This window comes from Oncorhynchus gorbuscha, linkage group LG12, assembly GCF_021184085.1.
Source record: "Oncorhynchus gorbuscha isolate QuinsamMale2020 ecotype Even-year linkage group LG12, OgorEven_v1.0, whole genome shotgun sequence".
NCBI lineage: Eukaryota > Metazoa > Chordata > Actinopteri > Salmoniformes > Salmonidae > Oncorhynchus > Oncorhynchus gorbuscha.
The window spans coordinates 43,138,026-43,160,411 of NC_060184.1; the positions used below are offsets into that span (position 1 = coordinate 43,138,026).

Here is a 22,386-nt window from a genome sequence, read left to right on the forward strand (position 1 = left end):
CTGTTAATTTTCAATTATAAAGCTGTTATTAATCAGTATTCACACACTCACTCAGGCTTTGTACGAATCAAAGTACATTTTATCCAATAAATAGAAGCTTAGTTAGTTGCAAAACACTCTCAAATCACATGAGTACTGAATCTCTCTACAATATTTGGAGGACATGATATGTATATCTGTGTGTTCCAGGTGGTCAGACGGTCAGCACCACAGACTCGTCAGCCAGTAACAGAGAGAGTGTCAAGTCTGAGGATGGAGATGACGAGGAGCCTCCCTACAGAGGGCCCTTCTGTGGCAGAGCACGAGTACACACTGACTTCACCCCTAGCCCCTACGATTCAGATTCCCTCAAACTAAAGGTAAGTCACACACACACACACACACACACACACACACACACACACACACACACACACACACACACACACACACACACACACACACACACACACACACACACACACACACACACACACACACACACACACACACACACACACACACACACACACACACACACAGTCTTACATGCAAATGATTTGTCTAGATTGTGTGTGGCTTTAGATTTGTACTAAAGATATCCTGTATATGTTGTGTTCCAGAGAGGGGATGTGATTGACATCATCAGTAAGCCCCCCATGGGGACATGGATGGGTCTGCTCAACAATAAGGTGGGCACCTTTAAGTTCATCTATGTGGACGTGCTGAGTGAGGAGGAGGAGAAGCCCAAGAGACCCGTCAGAAGGAAGAGGAAGGGCAGACCTCCCAAACCCACCTCTGTAGAGGAGCTGCTCGAACGCATCAACCTCAAGGTATGCACACTGGACACACACATCTTTGCACATGCCAAGCGAGCACACACACTCTCAACTCTCCCTCGCACACACACAACTCCACACAAATCTCACACACCAATGCTAGGAATTTCTGGACAAGGTAAGAGTAGTCCTACAACTTCCCTCCTACAGTCCCGTTCATATCCCAGCCATCTAGAAACCAGCCAGCATAGCTCAGCCTCCTCGGGGAGAGAGCACTGTAGGTGAGCTGTTTCTGGGTAAGCCCAGCCTGATGGAGTGCTGACATAACAGATTACAGACCAGGCTATGTCCAAGGGCTCTCTACTCAGGGACATAAGTAACATGATGGTACATTATCATTGCCTGGGCAGAGCGAAGCTATATTACAGGCTTCGAGACCTCCCGTACGTGCTACTATTCTACTATACAGTACATGTGCATCAAGGTACGCATACATAAGTAGCTGTGACTTAGGGAGAGGGAGAGCAGACTTAACAAACGTTCCCCTAACCCCGCCATTACATGTAAAGACATTATACTGTTCCACCTTGTTCTGGGTCTGTTTCAAGTCACTCTCAGGATAAATTATTGTTTTTTGTCAAGGATTTATTTGAAAGAAGTACTAGGGCTTATTCTGGGTTTCTCAGTCCAGATCTGGTTAGCATTAGGGAGTTCAGTAGATAGTAGGATATTACCTACATAGGTTCTACGTAACAAAGACCTCATTGTTCTCAGGGCGTTCCTAAAAACACAATGACAAAGTGGAGTTTGCGTCGAAGCAGCCACCTACTCCATCTCTTTCTACTCTCTATCTTTTGAATCTTACGTCTCCATTGTAGGGGTATCTTGGCGCGAACGTGTTTTGACCCCAAAAATATGTTAGGTCACATACATGACTAAGATCATATGAGAAGGTTCTTGTGGCTGTGTAGAGTAGAGTGGTATTTGGTTTGGTCTCATCCTTATTTCTATTTCTCCTAGCAGAAATAGAGCTAAACTTCACTGTTATGCTAAGTCTCCATGGTTGCAGTGGTGACATGCAGTCTGTGTGTGTTGTGCCCTTTCGATGCGTGGGCTGGACAAAACTTTAGACTGAACCAGTTTCCACGAACTCCGTGTTGAAAGTGGAAACCAATTATGACGGGTTGACATGTTAATGGTTAGCCGTGCCTATTCCCGAAACAAACAGAGGGTGTACTGTGATATTTTGAGACTCTGATTCCTGGTGTCCTCCCACTAAGAGATAGCACCACAGGGTGTAATGGCTAGTGTTGTGTTCTTGTTAAATTGTGTGCGTGTTCTCCTTGTCGCCTGTGGTGGAAAGGTGTGGTAGATCATCTCCTTCACCTCATCACTCTGTTTTCCACCCTTCCCAACTCTTCCCTCATTGCTACATTTTTTAGCTCATAGCTTGTTTTTGCCAGAGGAAAAATGACCTTTGTGTCTTTAACTATTGGTCATAGGCCAGTTTAGCTGATTAACTTATTATTATAATTTTTGTTTAACCAGGTAGGCTAGTTGAAAGCAAGTTCTCATTTACAACTGCGACCTGGCCAAGATAAAGCAAAGCAGTTTGACACATACAACAACACAGAGTTTCACATGGAATAAACAAAACACACAGTCAATAATACAGTAGAATAAATGAAAACAAAAAGACGGTATACAGTGTGTGCAAATGAGGTAAGATAAGGGAGTTACGACAATAAATAGGCCATGGTGGTGAAGTAATTACAATATAGCAATTAAACACTGGAATGGTAGATGTGCAGAAGATGAATGTGCAAGTAAATCAAATCAAATGTATTTATATAGTCCTTAGTACATCAGCTGATATGTCAAAGTGCTGTACAGAAACCCAGCCTAAAACCCCAAACAGCAAGCAATGCAGGTGTAGAAGCACGGTGGCTAGGAAACACTCCCTAGAAAGGCCAAAACCTAGGAAGAAACCTAGAGAGGAACCAGGCTATGTGGGGTGGCCAGAGCACAGCCCCTACACCACTAGAGGGATATCTTCAACCACCAACTCACCATCCTGAGACAAGGTTGAGTATAGCCCACAAAGATCTCCGCCACGGCACAACCCAAGGGAGGGCACCAACCCAGACAGTAGTAGAGCTATTGGGGTGCAAAGGAGCAAGATAAATAAATAAATACAGTATGGGGATGAGGTAGTTGGGTGGGCTATTTACAGATGAGCTATGTACAGGTGCAGTGATCTGTGAGCTGCTCTGACAGCTGGTGCTTAAAGCTAGTGAGGGAGATATGAGTCTCCAGCTTCAAGGATTTTTGCAGTTCGTTCCCGTCATTGGCAGCAGAGAACTGGAAGGAAAGGCGGCCAGTCACGCTCACACATGTTGTAGGAAGTTCTGATCTGTAATCTGTTCTCTCTTCTCTTCTCCAGGAGCACATGCCTACCTTCTTATTTAACGGCTATGAGGACCTGGACACCTTCAAGCTGTTGGAGGAGGAGGATCTAGATGAGCTCAACATCAGAGACCCTCAACACAGAGCTGTGTTGCTCACCGCCGTGGAGCTACTGCAGGAGTATGACAGTGAGTTCACACACACACAACCTCACGTGTGCACACGCACGCACGCACGCACGCACTCACGCACGCACACGCACATGCACACACACACACACACACACACACACACACACACACACACACACACACACACACACACACACACACACACACACACACACACACACACACACACACACACACACACACACACACACACACACACACACACACAGAGTGAGATACTACATCATTCTGGATGTTTCTGGATGTCTGACTATATTGTCTCTGTGCTGTGTGTGTCTACAGGCAGCAGTGAACCGGAGCGTAGCGGCCTGTCAGGCTCTCAGGAGAAGCTGCTGTCAGAGGGCCACGGCCTGGTGGGCGACTCGCCACGTGACTCTGGCTGCTACGAAAGCAATGAGAACCTGGAGAATGGTAATGAGTAGCCTAGCCTCTCGCTACAGTGACTGTGATTCCTCCTCCACTCTGGGCCAACTCCTCTTCCTCTTCCTCCTCCTCTGCCATGCTTCAGCATTCTAACCTGAACCGCCCGTCATCGCACTCCATTGGACCAAGGCCAGCCAATCAAACCTCTCTGCTCTCTGTCCCGTTATGTCTGTCTCCTAGCTTCACCCACACTCCCACCACACTTACCTCCGCCCGCCTAGCTGCGTAGTGTCATAGTAAGGGGAGAGATGCACCCCCCCCTCCTCTCTTTCTTTCTCTCTCTTTTTCTCTTTGTCACTCCACTCTTTCCACTGCCCTCTCCATCTTCAGGCTCTCTCTGCCTTCTCTGAAGAAGCCCTATCCTAAGGGACAAGGACCTAACCCCCAAGCCCAGATCGCTAGTTTACCCTACAATGGGGCCCTATGCATAAAGGGAACAACACCACACATCTCAAATGCACAGAACTGTTCTGTCCAACTCGAGCCTAGTGCCCATGTTGCTCTAATCTCACAATGGACAATGAACCCCTCCTTCTCCTCTTACTCCTCCTCTTTCACCTCAGGAGGTTGAGTGGTTGCTGGGAGACCAAACCAATCATGACACCACGAGGGAGTATTTCTTTTGAGAGGTATTACTGTAGAAACTGAGACCTTGTAAAGTCACTGCCCAGTTATTTGCTGTGTTTTGGCTCTGTATCCATTCTCCCAATCCCGGCTCATTCTCTCTTCTCCATGCCATTTCAAGTCACTTGAAAACATTTCTGTAACTTTATCTTGTGCTTTGTTTCATAGTGACAATGTTGAACAAAGATCGTACGTGCCTAAACAACCCCCCAAAAATATTAGATGGAAATATTTTTTAATGATAGTGGATATATAAAAAAGCAGATACATTATTATCTGATTATGGAAGTGTATTTCAGATTTATATTTGTGAGAACATTTTGTGTATAGTTAAGACTATTCAAACTCCCCTTTAAAAAGACTGTGTGCACACTCCATCGCAGTGCTTGAGGCGTCACTACAGCCCCAGGTTTGATCTTTGTTTGATCCAGCTGACCGTGACTGAGAAACCCATGAGGCGGCGCACATTTGGCCCAGCGTTGTCAGGGTTAGGGGAGGGTTTGGCCTGCCGGGATTTCCTTGTCCCGTCGCGCTCTAGCGACTCCTTGTGGCGGGCCGGGCACCTGCAAGCTGGCTTGTCAAGCAGCAGTGTCAAGAAGCAGTGCGGCTTGGCAGGGTCGTGTTTCAGAGGACGCATGGCTCTCGGGCTTCACCTCTCCCAAGTCCGTACGGGAGTTGCAGCGTCAGGACAAGACTGTAACTACCAATTGGATGTCACGAAATTGGGAAGAATAAAAGTTTAAAAAATGAAACATGACTGTGCTTTGCTGTCCCACTACTGTTGAGTTCTGTGTTTTAGCTTCAATCATAGCTTAAATAATTGATGTCCCACTGGGCACAGACTTCATTTCTACATGTAGTCTGAAATATTCTACATGTAAAGTGAATTCAATGCGAAATCAACAAAAAATGTCACCATGTCATTGGATGTAGGTTAAAAGTTAGGTAGAAAAAACTCCCTCACGTTGATTACATTTTGCAAATCCAATCAGTTTTCCACATTTATTCAAGTCATTACATTGAATTTCTTTGTTGAAATAACTTGGAAACAACTTTGATTCAAACAGTTTTTGCCCAGTGGGTTCTCTCTCTATGATTGCTCTCTGTTCTGTTCTATGTGTGTGTGTGTCGTAACGGATCTGAAAGATGTGCAATCTGCCACAGTAGAGATTTGAGTTGTGGAATAAACCACTTCTGTGATGGAAGTTACTCCGACCTGCTTGCTTTATTTCATGTCTCTTCCTTCTTTCTTTGTGTCTCACATTTCTCCATCTCAGTCGTTAACACTCGACATTAGCTGCATAACATCCAGTGTACATTCTGCATTTTAATACATGCATTTTACTTCGTCTCTATACGGTCACCCTGCCAAACCAATCTGCACTATTCTGCTTCATACATTCTCTACTACAGCCATAACTCTCAACCATCCTCCTACATACAGTACCAGTCCAATGTTTGGACACACCTACTCATTTCAGGGTTTTTCTTTATTTTGACTGTTTTCTGCATTGTAGAACAAGAATGAAGACATCAAAACTATGAAATAACACATGGAATAATGCACTAACCAAAAAAAAGTGTTAAACAAATCAAAATATATTTTATATTTGAGATTCTTCAAAGCAACAACCCTTTGCCTTGTTGACAGCTTTGAACCCTCTTGGCATTCTCTCAACCAGCTTCATGAGGTAGTCACCTGGAATGTATTTCAATTAACAAGTGTGCCTTGTTAAAAGTTCATTTGTGGAATTTTTTTCCTTCTTAATGCGTTTGAACAAATCAGTTGTGTTGTGAAAAGGTAGGGGGGCCCTAATTGGTAAAATACCAAGTCCATATTATGGCAAGAACAGCTCAAATAAGCAAAGAGAAACGACAGTCCATCATTACTTTAAGACATGACCATAACATTGTGGCAATAACAATGAAATTCAAAGTGCCAAAAGTTGGACCGAAAGGAATTTCACACAAAATGTTTTGTTGAAGATGTAAAAAATCTGTTGGTCTGAACCAGGGGTGGGTGGGCAATTCCAGTCCTTGAAGGGCCTGATTGGTGTCACAGTTTTGCGCCAGCCAACACACCTGCCTCCAATATTCACATAATAATTTATAACCATATCATTTATAACCTTTCTATTTTGCCAATCATTTCAAGTGGAAAAACTCAGAAGAGAAATGACAACCTTTATTTAATTAGGCAAGTCAGTTAAGAACAAATTCTTATTTACAATGATGGCCAAACCCAGACAACACTGGGCCAATTGCGCGCCGCCCTATTGTACTCCCAATCATGGCATGTTGTGATACAGCCTGGATTTGAACCAGGGTGTCTGTAGTGACACCTTAGGTACTGCGATGCAGTGCCTTAGAAGGCTGCGCCACTGAGTTTGGGAAATGTGAAAAAAACTATATCCATCAATAATGATAAGCCACCAGGAAAAGACAACCTTGATGGGTAACTATTGAGAATGGTAGCAGACTGTATTGCCACCCCTATTTGGTATATCTTTAACCAAAGCCTAAAGGAGTTTGTGTGTCCACAGGCATGGAAGGAAGCAATTCCACTGCATAAAAATAGTAAAGTATCCTTTGCTGGCTCTAACAGCCACCCAATCAGTTTTCTGCCAGTTCTGACTAAACTGATGGAGATAATTATGTTTGACCAAATACAATGCTATTTTTCAGAGAACAAGACTTTCAACATGTGTATAGAAAAGGGCACTCAACTTGTACTGCACTTACTCAGATGACTGATGATAGTTGGAGCTGTATTGTTAGATTTCAGTGCAGCATTTGATGTTATTGATTATAAATTGTTATTGAAGAAATTCACTTGATATGGCTTTTCAGCACCTGCCATCACATGGTTGGAGAGTTATTTATCCAATAGAACTCATAATTTAACTAGGCAAGTCAGTTAAGAACAAATTTACAATGACAGCCTACCGGGGAACAGTGGGTTAACTGCCTTGTTCAGGGGTAGAACGACTGATTTTTTACCTTGTCAGCTCGGAGACTCAATCCAGCAACCTTTCGGTTACTAGCCCAATGCTCTAACCACTAGGCTACCTGCAACCTTGTTCTTCAATCGAAGCTTCTCTAACATCAGATATGTACAGTGTGGTGTCCCTCAGGGCAGTTGCCTTGGGCCGTTACCCTTCTCTATTTTTTTACACAAAGCTAGAGTGATAATGTATGCGGAAGATTCCACACCAGAGGAATCTGGTGAGGGGAGGACGGCTCATGATAATGAATGGAATGGTGTGAATGGAATGGTATCAAACAGATAGATAACTAGATGTTTGATGTGTTTGATACCATTCAGTTTATTCCCCATTTTAAGTACCACCAACCACCACGGTTCCATACTCTACATGTCAGCACTCAAAGCCAGTGAGCTCACTAAAATTCTAAATAAGGTGTTACAGTCAGTATCAGAATAGGTGATTAATAACACACTGGTATTAAATACACCTAAAACTAAAAGCATTGTATCTCTAAGACCTAAACCTCAATTGGAGTTGTGCATAAAGGGTGTGGCCATTGAGCAAGTTGAGGAAATTAAACTCATAGGTATAACATTGGATGGTCAATTATCATGGTCAAGTCATATTGTCAAAGTTGTTGTGAAGCTGGAGAGGGGTATGTCTGTTATAAAAAGATGTGCTGTGTGGCTGACACAAAAACCAACAACTAGTTGTTCAGGCTCTGGTCTTGTCCCATCTTAATTAGTGACCGGTAATATGATCAAGTGCAACAATCTTTCTATCTATTGCATTGTAAATTGCTGTACATTCTGCTTATAGCACTTGGGCAAGAGTCACAATTATGAACATAGATATATATACACTGAGTATACAAAACATTAGGAACACCTGCTCTTTCCATGACAAAGACTGACCAAGTGAATCTAGGTGAAAGCTATGATCCCTTAATGATGTCACTTTTAAATCCACTTCAATCAGTGTAGATGAAAGGGAGGAGACTGGTTGACAATTGAGACATGGATTGTGTATATGTGCCATTTAGATGGTGAATGGGCAAGACAAAAGATGTAAGTGCCTTTGAACGGGGTACGGTAGTAGGTGCCAGGTGCACAAGTTTGAGTGTGTCAAGAACTACAACGCTTTTGGGGTTTTTCATGCTCAACCGTTTCCCGTGTGTGTCAAGAATGGTTGACATCCCAAAGGACATCCAGCCAACTTAACAGAACTGTGGGAAGCATTGGAGTCAACATGGGCCAGCACCCCTGTGGAATGATTTTGGCACGTTGTAGAGTCCATGCCCCTACGAATGAAGGCTTTTCTGAGGGCAAAAGGGGGTGTTCCTAATGTTTTGTACACTTGGACATGGTCTTCAGAGCATAACTGTGATCCACTTTGCATCCTCATCAATCAGTCAATCAATCAATCAAATGTATTTTATAAATCCTTTTTGCATCACAAAGTACTTATATAGATACCCCAAAGAGCAAGCAATGCAAATGTAGAAGCACAGTTGCTAGGAAAACTCTCAAGAAAGGCAGGAACCTAGGAAGAAACCTAGGAAGAGGCCAGATCATTCTTAAAGATGAATCATTCTTCACAACTGATGTACCACCATCACAAAGAATCAGCAACATTTAGATTGATTACTGAGTGTCTGTTTTTTAAGAAAAGTTGTGTGTATTGGAGTGTTTGAGCATTAATTTCTTTTGAAAAGCAGACATCTGACTCTGGGGTCACAACTTTTGTCTTATGCCCTGATAGGAAATCCAAAATATCTTTATTAAACAAATGATTGGAAGCTAGCCTGGGATGGTGGTTAGCTGGGCCAGATATCAAACATCTTTTGGAGGGAAAATTGGCAATAACAAGCACATTGAAACAGCACATGAACTTTAAAAACATCAGACTGACTTCAATCTGAACAAATCTTTCGCTGCTCTCCAAATGAATAGAGATACAGATTACTGATGTGTGTGTGATATGTTTGATAAAAATTGTGTGTCATGCAATGTCACTATTCATTATTATATGAGATAAAATATGAAATATGGCATTTAGTGCTATTTCAGAAACGTCTTCATGTTGCTCTAATAAGCCATGAATGGCAGGTTGGCCCCTAGCCTTCTGTTACTGTAATGTGTTTTCTGAGATGCACTATACTGATGTTCTGCATCTGAAATTGTATTGCGAGTGCAGCGTTGCATTTACAAGGCTATCGTCACAAAAAAAAAATGTTTGTGTTGTCATGCACATTACTCTGGCTAGTTGAACGTTACACAGGCAAGTTGTGTACTGACAGATAACACAACGTCACTGTGTCCAGCTATGCTCTTAAATCAGATCGACCTTTTGACCTAAGGCCATAAATAGTGGGAAAGAGACTGAACCACTTCAGTGTCACTGCTGTAAAGCTCTGTGTGAACAGGCTGTTTCAGATTCACATGTCCTCTTCACATTCACAACTGATAGTGATGATCAAAACGCAATGCAAACAGCACAGCACCCATAGTGATATGAAATCGATTATCCAATACATACAGTACAGCTCAGTATCAGGTTTCAGTTAGTGCTATGTCGCTATCTGTTTTAAGTCAAAGTCTCAAGATCTGTTTATGCAACCTGTCCCAGCTCCAGATTGAAGAGGGATATGTTGTTCACTGTGTTTCAGGCAAGAGCAGAAAGACATCTCGCTCCAACCGCTCCTCTGTGGGCCTCCAGTCCCCAGACTACCCCACCCTGCCCATGACCCAGTCCACTGAGGCCCTGCAGCAGAGCAAGATGGAGCGCACAGTCAACTTCACCAAGCACTTCTTCCTCAAGCCCACCTTGAGGGGCTTGAGCATGCTGGGGCTGAGGAAGGGCCCACGCCGGACCCCCATGCCAGCCAGTCTCAGCTGTGAGGACCTGGACGGGAAACTGGAGGCCACCAGCCCCCAGGCCTGGAAGAGATCCCACTCCCTGGGGGACCTCCACTGGGAACAGGCCTTCCACCAGAAGAAGGACCACAGCCTGGAACCCAAGCCCGCTAATGGGGGCTCCAAGTTGGGCACCACCAGCCCAGTGAAGGGCCTCCAGGCTCATGGAGATAGGGGTTCACCACCGGCTCAGAATGGGGGGATTGCTGTGAGCCCTAAAGGACGTTCTGATCTCCCCCCTGTGCCCTCCCAGCTGCCCCTCAGACCACCCTGTTCTATTGCCTTGCTTCCCCAGCCCCAGAAAATCCTGCCCAACCTGATCTCCAGCCCTCCCGAAACCCAGCTGGGGGAGAGAAGCATCTGGACTAACCCCAAAAAGCCCCCAGTGCCCCCTCCTGTCCCAATCAAGAAGTCCAAGGAGTGCCTAGCCAATGGGATGTGCTACCCCTCTCTTGTCCTCTCCTCCCCAACTCATTCCAATTCCTCCACCAACTCTCATCCCCCCAGCCCTGTCATCAGCAGCCCCAGTTCCAGGGCTCCAGCCCTCCCCAGTAAGGCCTCTAGTACCCATATCTCCCCCTCTCCAGCCAGCCCTACTCCTGCCTCCACCACCACCCCCTCTCTAGAACCAGAGGAACCAGGCACACCCCCGGCCGTGCCCCCTCCTTGGCTGTCTGAACTTCCCGAGTCGGCCTGCCCTCAGGCTCAGATCCAGGGGGGTAGTGGCAAGATGACGGTGGCCAGGAAGGTGTCCCATGTTAAGATGGCCGTCGATCTCCACACCGTGCTGGAGCAGAGACTGGAGGCCGAGGGCATTGACCTCACAGAGGAACCCTACTCAGACAAGGTCAGTTACCCCCACAACCTGCTACTATTGTTATGTACCTGCTGTTACTGTGTAGAATACACACACACCCATCCACCACATCCTAAATCTCACTCTCACAAGTCCAGTTTGTCACAGCTGGGGGTTATACAGCTCACACATGGATGTGAACATGCTTCATTTTATGTTCATTATAGTATATTTTGTTCTCTAGAGTGCATCAAATAACTCGGTGACAATTTCAAAACATGTATTTTGGACGGTGTCTGTATTGATCGTGTCCCTGCTTACAAATATCTGGGCATGAGATATCTGTCAATCAGAAGAGAGAAATATCTGAGTTATCTGTTGGGGCATCTTGATAGATGAAAAGCTGTCTTTTAAAAAGCATACTGAGGACTTAGTTAAGAAGCTGTGCGCTTCTTTAAAAAATGTGCTTCTTCTATAGAGATAGATCATGCCTCTCGCTAAATAGTAGAAAGCAGATTATTCTGTTGACGTTCCTATCGGTCCTAGACTATGGCGAACACAGCTGCCACTTCATTAAGGCCGTTAGATGCAGTTTATCATAGCACACTGCACTATATTATAGGTAGCAGTTTTAGTAGTCATCACTGCATCCTTATACCAGGAAGTTGGTTGGCCCTCTTTGATTACACGTACGTTAATACATTGCTATATTTATAAGTGTTTAAAGCCCTTTTACAAATAGTCCCGCTGTGCATAACATGATTACTCAACTTTAGACTTGTGAGTTACCACACCTAGTCTCAAGGATGGTTAACTCTGGAAAATTCCCTTTGTCTCTACTAAGTTAGGCAAATCAGCTTTTAGTTTTCTTGCACCTTATTTTGTGGACCAAAAATGTTCTTTGATGTTTTGGTGCTTCTAGGGAAATTCATAAAGCTGATTGAAGACGTCCTTGTTGATGAATGTGTTTGTGTTTTTCGACCGGGTTTTTCTTCCTGCTTGCATCTTGGACCTATATTTTGATGTATGTATTTTCTGAGAGAGAGAGAGAGAGAGAGAGAGAGAGAGAGAGAGAGAGAGAGAGAGAGAGAGAGAGAGAGAGAGAGAGAGAGAGAAAGAGAGAGAGAGAGAGAGAGAGGGAGAGCTAGACTAACAGCTAGACTATGAGAGGGAGAAATAGTGATAGTGATACAGTCTGTTAAGTTTAAGGGCCTGAAACTCAGTGAAGGCTGGTGGGTTGAGATTATAAAACAAACATCCCGAGTTGAATACACACACACACAAACACACATACATCATGTCAGAGCCCGAGTTGAACACACACACACACACCATGCCATGCCAGAGCCCGAGTTGAACACACACACACATACACCATGCCAGAGCCTGAGTTGAACACACACACACACATTACACCATGCCAGAGCCCGAGTTGAACTCACACACACACATACACCATGCCAGAGCCCGAGTTGAACACACACACACACACATACACCATGCCAGAGCCCGAGTAGAACACACACACACGCAAACACACATAGACCATGCCAGAGCCAGAGTAGAACACACACACAAACACACAAACACCATGCCGGAGCCCGAGTAGAAGACACACACACACAAACACACATACACCATGCCAGAGCCCGAGTAGAACACACCCACACACGCACAAACACACATACACCATGCCAGGGCCCGAGTTGAACACACATACACACACACACACACACACAAACACACATACACCATGCCATAGCCCAAGTTCAACACACACACACACACACACACACACACACACACACACACACACACACACACACACACACACACACACACACACACACACACACACACACACACACACACACACACACACACACACACACACACACACACACACACACACACAATGCCAGAGCCCGAGTTGAACACACACACACAAACACACATACACCATGCCAGAGCCCAAGTTGAACACACACACACAAACACACGATGCCAGAGACCAGCTCTTTAACATGGAGCTCCATCTCTGCCAGGTTAACCACAGACAGGCTCTGAGGCTGGGCTGGGGTAGAGGTGAGAAATACACTACATGAACAAAAGTATGTGGACACCTGCTCGTCGAACAGGCCTGGCTCGCATTCGGCAAATGTTTTCAATCCGGAAATTGTCAAGAACTTTGAATTTTTTTTCAAGTGCAGTGGCAAAAACCATCAAGCGATGTGATGATACTTGCTCTCATGAGGACCACCACAGGAAAGGAAGAACCAGAGTTACCTCTGCTGCACAGTTCATTAGAGTTAGAAGCCTCAGATTGCAGCCCAAATAAATGCTTAACAGTTAAAGTAACAGACTCATCTCAACATCAACTGTTCAAAGGAGACTGCATGAATCAGGCCTTCATGGTCGAATTGCTGCAAAGAAGCCACTACTAAAGGACACCAATAATAAGAAGATACTTTCTTGGTCCAAGAAACACAAGCAATGGACATTAGGCCGGTGGAAATCTGTCCGTTGGTCTGATGAGTCCATATTTGAGATTTGTGTTTCCGTGTCTTTGTGAGATGCAGAGTAGGTGAACGGGTGATCTCCGCATGTGTGGTTCCCACCGTGAAGAATGGAGGAGGAGGTGTGATGGTGTGGGGGTACTTTGCTGGTGACACCATCTGTGATTCATTTAGAATTCAAGGCACACTTAACCAGCCTTGCTACCACAGCATTCTGTAGCTATACGCCATACCATCTGGTTTGCACTTAGTGGGACTCTCAGACTTACAGAAAATGTTTGACCTCTGTCATTGCCAACCAAGGTTTATATAACAAAGTATTGAGATAAACTTTTGTTATTGATCAAATACTTATTTTTCACCATAATTTGCAAACAAATTCATTAAAAATCCTACAATGTGATTTTCTGGATTTTTTTTCTCATTTTGTCTGTCACAGTTGAAGTGTACCTATGATGAAAATTACAGGCCTCTCTCATCTTTTTAAGTGGGAGAACTTGCACAATTTGTGGCTGACTAAATACTTTTTTGCCCCACTGTAGTTCCTACATTATATTAATTATATTTGTGTTTTGTCATAGTTTTGATGTCTTCACTATTATTATACAATGTAGAAAATAGTTTTTTTTAAATAAAGAAAAACCCTTGAATGAGTAGGTGTGTCCAAACTTTTGACTGGTACTGTACTTTTGTATGTGTGGTGTATCTCAGAGGGACGCACAACACAGCACTGCAAGCACTTCTTGTTTATATTAATGAGGATTCATGCTGCAGTGCAGAGACACTCTCCAGACACTAGGGGTGTAGTATTGGGAGTAGGGTTATGCTAGGGTCAGACAGGACACTTGGCTGTGTCCACATCTACATGCACCCCTGCATCTCTCTATTCCTCCACTCTGAGTGGCCTCCGATCCAGTTTGGCTGGGTTGTCCTGGACTGGCTGGAGACTGACCATGACTCCAGGGGTCTGAAGCATTTTGAAAAAGGGAGAGAGAGATGTTTTCAAACATTTTCCCCACATAATTCCCTTGGGTTCTCTCTTCATGCATAGCAATCAACCTTTGGCTAGTCTAATCTACTTATGACATGTTATGGGATCACCCGCATCATTTGTGTTTCTCTGTCTCTCTCTCTCTTTTGAGACTGTTTTAATAAAACGGTACCCTCCCTCAGCAGTCTATCCTTTAAATATGAGCTTATCTCCCAGCCGATAGGCTTGTCAGTTCGACTCATTATTTCACATTTACTCGTCTGCTTCCTGCTCTCTTAAACAGACAGAAACCGGGCCTCACCAGACTCATAATGTTCAAATTAGCAAATAAAGTGAGAGAGCTAGCTCCTACTTCAGCCCTAGTCCCTGAGCTGTTCTAAAAACATGTGGTTCTTCTAGAGGTTTCGATTGACAAACACCTTGACTGTAGCCAATAAATGTGCAGAGGGTTTTGGTCTCACTGCATCTTGTGTTTTGGTCTATGAACTTATGGTCTTGACAGAGGCTAACAGATGTTTTTATTGAAAAAGAGAGAACGAAGTCACTATGGTTTCTGATTGGCTTGTCTTTTCTAGGCCTATAGTTTGAGGGAGGGATTCCAGTGTCTTTCAAATATGATTTGATGTTTACCTTAGGTTTTCCTTAGGGTTACTTAGGGTTTTCATGGTTTGGGGTTTTAGTAGAAAAATGTGAGTTGTTGTGCCCCCAACTAGAGGGTCTCTCTTTCTCCATCAGTATGGTAGCAAAGAAATCAGATCTCCCAATGTGCATGAGTTCCCACGCCAATATGTTTCAAGTGTGCTTGCATGTGTGCACGTTTGTGTGTGTATACGTGTGTCTCTCTTCTCACTCATCCCCAGTTTCTCTACATCTGTTTGTCTCCATTCCTCCCTCCATCCAGCATGGTCGGTGTGGTATCCCCCAGCCCCTGGTGCAGCGCTACAGTGAAGACCTGGAGCAGCCAGTGAAAGATGTTGCCCCCGCCATAGACCAGGTCCGCCTCAAGCTGCTCCGCAAGCAGCACCGCATGGCTGTGAGTATTGTACCGCACCACGACCTGTCTGTCTGCAAGCCTTTTACGGGACAGATTCAATAAGCGTTTAGCTACATGGTCACCAGGGCAAAGTTTTCAGATGCCACATTTAAGGTGTCATTGCTATGTTTTATGTGTTATTATTTACACAAAATTCCTGAATATTTTCACCGGTATTCCCCAGATCCCGTTTGGAGGTTTAACAGAGATGTGCAGGAAGCCTCTCTCCCCGGGTCACTTGAACACCGTCTCTGATTGGTTGGTGTCCATCGGCCTGCCCATGTACGCCACGTACCTGGAAGCGGCAGGATATGACACGTTGGGGCACGTGTCATCTCTCACAGAGAGCGATGTGTGGGAGGCGGGGGTGAGGGACAAGAGACACGCCCGTAGACTAGTGAGCGAGGCCGGTTTAATCAGCGCACACAGAAATGTACAGTCATAACTGTGACAGTGGAACAAATGCAGGTGAAACTCGGAAAGTTGAACAGCTATGTCATGGCTGTCTGCTCAGTTCACATAGTTGAGACTGAAACACAGTTGCAAATAAATGCAGAACTGAATAACTGTGCAAGTGACCATAGCACAGCTTTCAACAGCTATTGAGGCTTTTGACTGGACTGTGGATGGCTCGCTGTTGCAGCCCAGCCCACACCTGAAACTTAAGAGCAGAAAACCTGTTCTTATTCCCCCATGTCTTTATCAATCGATTTCTGTCTTGTTTACGGTGAAATTGTTCCCAACTGTCGAGAACAGTTATCAGATGCCTTTAAATCTCTCTCTCTCTCTCTCTCTCTCTCTCTCTCTCTCTCTCTCTCTCTCTCTCTCTCTCTCTCTCTCTCTCTCTCTCTCTCTCTCTCTCTCTCTCTCTCTCTCTCTCTCTCTCTCTCTCTCTCTCTCTCTCTCTCTCTCTCTCTCTCTCTCTCTCTCTCTCTCTCTCTCTCTCTCTCTCTCTCTCTCTCTCTCTCTCTCTCTCTCTCTCTCTCTCTCTCTGAAGTACTGCCTTGAAGGAAAAATAGCACAGTCTCTCCCCTTTTTTTTTTAGGTTTGACTTTAGGTTTGACTTTATATGTGACTCTATTTGTCACATGCGCCGAATACAACAAGTGTATATTTTAACGTGGAATGCTTACTTACAAGCCCTTAACCAACAGTGCAGTTCAAAAAGAGTTAAGAAAATATTTACCAAGTAGACTCAAATAAAAGGTAATAATAAAAAGTAACACAATAAGAATAACAATAACGAGGCTATGTACAGAGGGAACCGGTTTTTACTTTTGTTGTTAATCCCATTGCCAAATGCTATAGCAAGACTGGACAATGGGTTTTCTTTCAGTTAATCAACTAAAACATTACACGAAACATGAAATAGGCAAACAATGCTGTTGTATTGGGATTTCAAATCCTAATTTTCTATCATGCTATAGTGTTTTTGTAATATACTGTACCATATATTCTAATTTCAAGGTGTTTTTACAGTATGTGTGTTCAATAGTATTTGTTTGTCTGCTTTGTGGAATGTCAATGTCTGAAATGTCTTCAGACTATCTCAGTTAATGTAAGTAGACAGTCAGACAGATATCGATATGATTATATTGCAGATTTCAAAACATATCTTAATTGCATTTAATCCTCCAATATGTAGGTCCTTACAGTAAGGCTGTCTACACAGTACCGCTCTAATCATCTTTTCCTTTGCAGACTCCATATGTCTAAACGAGCTCATTTTAAGTTGCCTTACCATTATGTAGAGAAAACAGTTAGATACATATCTATTCATGTACTCAGCATTATAAATAGGCATTTCAACCCCCATCCACATTCCCTTTGACTAAGGCTTGATTTTTTCACAGCCTCACCAGGCCTATATGTTTTGAATGTGCAAAGGCATGTAACGACAGTGATTGTTAGTTGCACACACACACACACACACACACACACACACACACACACACACACACACACACACACACACACACACACACACACACACACACACACACACACACACACACACACACACACACACACACACACACACACACACACACACACGATTAGCTGCCTGCAGATGTATGGGATCAAAGTACACACATTAGCAGCCACATAGCTCAAATGGTGGTTTCCTTGTTAAGCACAGATTTTAATCCACATGAAGTCTGATTTAAACATAGTGTCCCCATATTCAACAGCCGGCCACAGCACCACTCAGTACTACAGTCTTAGAGAGAGACACAGTCAGGGATGACAGATGAGATTGGGAGATGGTCACCTCACCTCTGTAGGGACGTACTGAATCCCCATTCACTGAAACAGCAGGCCAGACCTGTGAGTCCCTAGCAGTGGATTCCTAGTCCAAGCTTGGTGTGAGTGGATCCACCCACATAATGTCATTATACTTGTGTGAGGTACTTCATATTGCAAACAATTATCCCTAGCTCTCGGGTTTCAAAATAAAAGTTTGACAGAGTGGTGTAACATTGGGGAGGCTTTTGCAGTGGACACTCGAAAGAAGTTTGATCCCTTTTCTCTTCAATCATAGTGGTGCTCCAGGTTAGTAGTGGTAGGGGGAGTTTTTCAAGAAACAAAAATTACCTAACATTGAAGATTTTTTTTGTAAAGAAAAAATATTGTCACTGTAAAATGCACTTTAGAAAGTAAATTAGAAAATTCACGCAAAAAGTCCATAAGCGGACATTTCTTTTCAGGTAAGGTAAAGGGTTTGAATGGGTTATACTGGGATTTAGTTATCTTAGTATTGGAGTTCCCAATGCCAAGTCAATGTACAAATGTAATTAATAAACTTTCATGAATTAACCTGTTCCAATGACTTAACTTCCAATTTGTTTTTGCAATCGTACAAAAAAACATAATTACATAAATGAAATGATTAACAAGAGTTGCACATTCTGTATATGTTATCTGGTATTTAAATAACTTATTTTGGGGCTTTTCATGTCAACTGTAATTATTAGCTGTACTATACACATAGCAATACCTTCCTGCATATTGCTTTAGCTAGTGAAAAGCTACAGTGTGTAATGTAAAGTATAAGTGTACAAATGATTTTCTTTGGTTTCAACTATCTAATGATTGTCTATAAAGATTTGCTTGTGTATTGAAACAAAAAATGATGTCTATAACTATGTAATTCTGAAATATAATAAAAAACATTTCTTGCCACCCTGTGTTTGTAATACACTCACACAGGAATGACACAGTGCCCGTCTCTCTGGATAACCCATGGAATAGTATGAGATTCTAGATCTGTGTTTGTACCTGTATAAATATAATGATATTCTAGATCTGTGTTTATACATATAGAAATAGAATGAGATTCTAGATCTGTGTTTATACCCATAGAAATAGAACGAGATTCTAGATCTGTGTTTATGCCCATAGAAATAGTATGAGATTCTAGATCTGTGTTTATGCCCATAGAAATAGAATGAGATTCTAGATCTGTGTTTATGCCCATAGAAATAGTATGAGATTCTAGATCTGTGTTTATGCCCATAGAAATAGAATGAGATTCTAGATCTGCGTTTATACCCATAGAAATAGAACGAGATTCTAGATCTGTGTTTATGCCCATAGAAATAGTATGAGATTCTAGATCTGTGTTTATGCCCATAGAAATAGTATGAGATTCTAGATCTGTGTTTATGCCCATAGAAATAGAATGAGATTCTAAATCGGTGTTTATACCCATAGAAATAGAGTGAGATTCTAGATCTGTGTTTATACCCATGGCTTTGGTTAGAATGTTTCACATAGAGACTATGACTACAATACAGCTGCTATCACTAAAAGTGAGTTAGAGGACCATTATACAGTATGTGTCTAAGTCTGTCACGAGACTGTAGCTGTTACACAATTTGCCATACAGCTGATAATTTTTTGTGTGCAATTTTATAACTAATTTCATGCAATTCTTACTTGTTTTGCCATGGGGCGGAGAGAAAAATGTGCAGTTGTACAGTTCATTTCCTGCAATTCTACACATTTTGACATGACTTATGCCATGTTAATATGATATCTGAGCGAGAATGACGAACTAAATCAATGCAGGCCCCCTGGAACTCAGGGCCGCTGGGCAAGTGCTCCTTGTGCCCGATCTGTAATTCGACCATGATTACCACAAGTTTGGACAGCTGGGTAGACTAATATACCAACACTGCAAATTCCAGTTAACCTTCAATATTTTTGCACATGACATATTATAATACAAAATTCATGACATTATCATACACATATCCCAACATTGCAATACATCGGCTCTTCAATAACTCACACATTTGTGTAAGCCTCATTAAAGTTTCAAAAGTGTCAGTGTACAGCCTTAACATGAGCTAACAATACAACATAGCAGATTAACCGGAATGACATTTACTTTCACGGGTGGCCTAAGCCACGCCTCCAGCCTCCTGGGTGAACCCGCTGGGTCATATCTCAATAACCCAGCTCTCAGCATCGATAAACCAGCAGTTTTTAAAGCAAACCACCCAACTAAGTGACAACCAAACAACACAGCATTTTTTGGTGTGACATGAAAAGATAATTGCTGATGTACAACCAAATTTCAACATTTTGTATATTCTACAGTCGTGGCCAAAGGTTTTGAGAATGACTCAAATATACATTTTCACAAAGTCTGCTGCCTCAGTTTGTATGATAGCAATTTGCATACACTCCATAATGTTATGAAGAGTGATCAGATGAATTGCAATTAATTGCAAAGTCCCTCTTTGCCATGTAAATAAACTGAATCCCCAAAAAACATTTCCACTGCATTTCAGCCCTGCCACAAAAGGACCAGATGACATCATGTCAGTGATTCTCTTGTTAATACAGGTGTGAGTGTTGACGAGAACAAGGCTGGAGATCACTCTGTCATGCTGATTGAGTTCGAATAACAGACTGGAAGCTTCAAAAGGAGGGTGGTGCTTGGAATCATTGCTCTTCCTCTGTCAATCATGGTTACCTGCAAGGAGACACGTGCTGTCATCATTGCTTTGCACAAAAAGAGCTTCACAGGTAAGGATATTGCTGCCAGTAAGATTGCACCTAAATCAACTATTTATCGGATCATCAAGAACTTCAAGGAAAGCGGTTCAATTGTTGTGAAGAAAGCTTCAGGGCGCCCAAGAAAGTCCAGCAAGCACCAGGACCGTCTCCTAAAGTTGATTCAGCTGCGGGATCGGGGCACCACCAGTACAGAGCTTGCTCAGGAATGGCAGCAGGCAAGTGTGAGTGCATCTGCACGCACAGTGAGGCGAAGACTTTTGGAGGATGGCCTGGTGTCAAGAAGGGCAGCAAAGAAGCCACTTCTCTCCAGGAAAAACATCAGCGACAGACTGATATTCTGCAAAAGGAACAGGGATTGGACTGCTGAGGACTGGGGTAAAGTAATTTTCTCTGATGAATCCCCTTTCTGATTGTTTGGGGCATATGGAAAAAAAAGCTTGTCCGGAGAAGACAAGGTGAGCGCTACCATCAGTCCTGTGTCATGCCAACAGTAAAGCATCCTGAGACCATTCATGTGTGGGGTTGCCTCTCAGCCAAGGGAGTGGGCTCACTCACAATTTTGCCTAAGAACACAGCCACGAATAAAGAATGGTACCAACACATCCTCGGAGAGCAACTTCTCCCAACCATCCAGGAACAGTTCGGTGACGAACAATGCCTTTTCCAGCTTGATGGAGCACCTTGGCATAAGGCAAAAGTGATAACTAAGTGGCTCGGTGAACAAAACATCGATATTTTGGGTCCATGGCCAGGAAACTCCCCAGACCTTAATCCCATTGAGGACTTGTGGTCAATCCTCAAGAGGCAGGTGGACAAACAAAACCCCACAAATTCTGACAAAATAAAAGCATTGAATATGCAAGAATTGGCTGCCATCAGTCAGGATGTTGCCCAGAAGTTTATTGGCAGCATGTGAGTATTCCATAGTAACATCTGACAAAAATATCTAAATACACTGAAGCAGCAAACTTTGTGGAAATGAATATTTATTTTGTTGTCAAAACCTTTGGCCACGACTGTACTACTATAACATTCAACAATAGTAAGTCAAATCAAATTGTATTCGTCACATACACATGGTTAGCAGATGTTAATGCTAGTGTAGCGAAATGTTTGTGCTTCTAGTTCTGACAATGCAGTAATATCCAACGAGTAATTTAACCTAACAATTTCACAACAATTACCTTCTACACACAAGTGTAAAGGAATGAATAGGAATATGTACATAAAAGAATATATGAATGTGTGATGGTATAGAACGGCATAGGCAAGATGCAGTGGATGGTATAGAGTACAGTATATACATATGGGATGAGTAATGTAGGGTATGTAAACATTATATGAAGTGGCTGGTGATACATTTATTACATCAATTTGTAGTGGAGTCGGTATGTTGGCAACAGCTACTCAATGTTCTTGATGGCTGTTTAACAGTCTGATGGCCTTGAGATAGAAGCTGTTTTTCAGTCTCTTGGTCTCTGCTTTGATGCACCTGTACTTACCTCGCCTTCTGGATGATAGCGGTGTGAACAGGCAGTGGCTCGGGTGGATGTTGTCCTTGATGACTTTTTTTGGCTTTCCTGTGACATCGGGTGGTGTATGTGTCCTGGATGGCAGGTAGTTTGCCCCCGGTGATGCGTTGTGCAGACCTCACTACCCTCTGGAGTGCCTTATGGTTATGGGTAGAGCAGTTGCCCTACCAGACAGGATTCTCTCAA

The 22,386-nt window shown here is 43.3% G+C and overlaps 1 protein-coding gene across 4 annotated transcripts in view; it reads left to right on the plus strand.

Moving 5' to 3' along the window:
- Window positions 1-16,479, plus strand: part of LOC123991029 (SAM and SH3 domain-containing protein 1-like) — a 325,322-nt gene extending 308,843 nt beyond the window's left edge. For all 4 annotated transcript variants that reach the window (XM_046292156.1, XM_046292160.1, XM_046292157.1 and 1 more), the window contains exons 14-20: window positions 190-359; window positions 603-812; window positions 3,202-3,352; window positions 3,638-3,766; window positions 10,058-11,151; window positions 15,509-15,640; window positions 15,825-16,479. In XM_046292156.1, coding sequence (XP_046148112.1) covers window positions 190-359; window positions 603-812; window positions 3,202-3,352; window positions 3,638-3,766; window positions 10,058-11,151; window positions 15,509-15,640; window positions 15,825-16,085 — 2,147 coding nt within the window. In that variant the 3' untranslated portion in view covers window positions 16,086-16,479. The remainder of the gene's footprint in view (window positions 1-189; window positions 360-602; window positions 813-3,201; window positions 3,353-3,637; window positions 3,767-10,057; window positions 11,152-15,508; window positions 15,641-15,824) is intronic.
- Window positions 16,480-22,386: the final 5,907 nt, after the last annotated feature.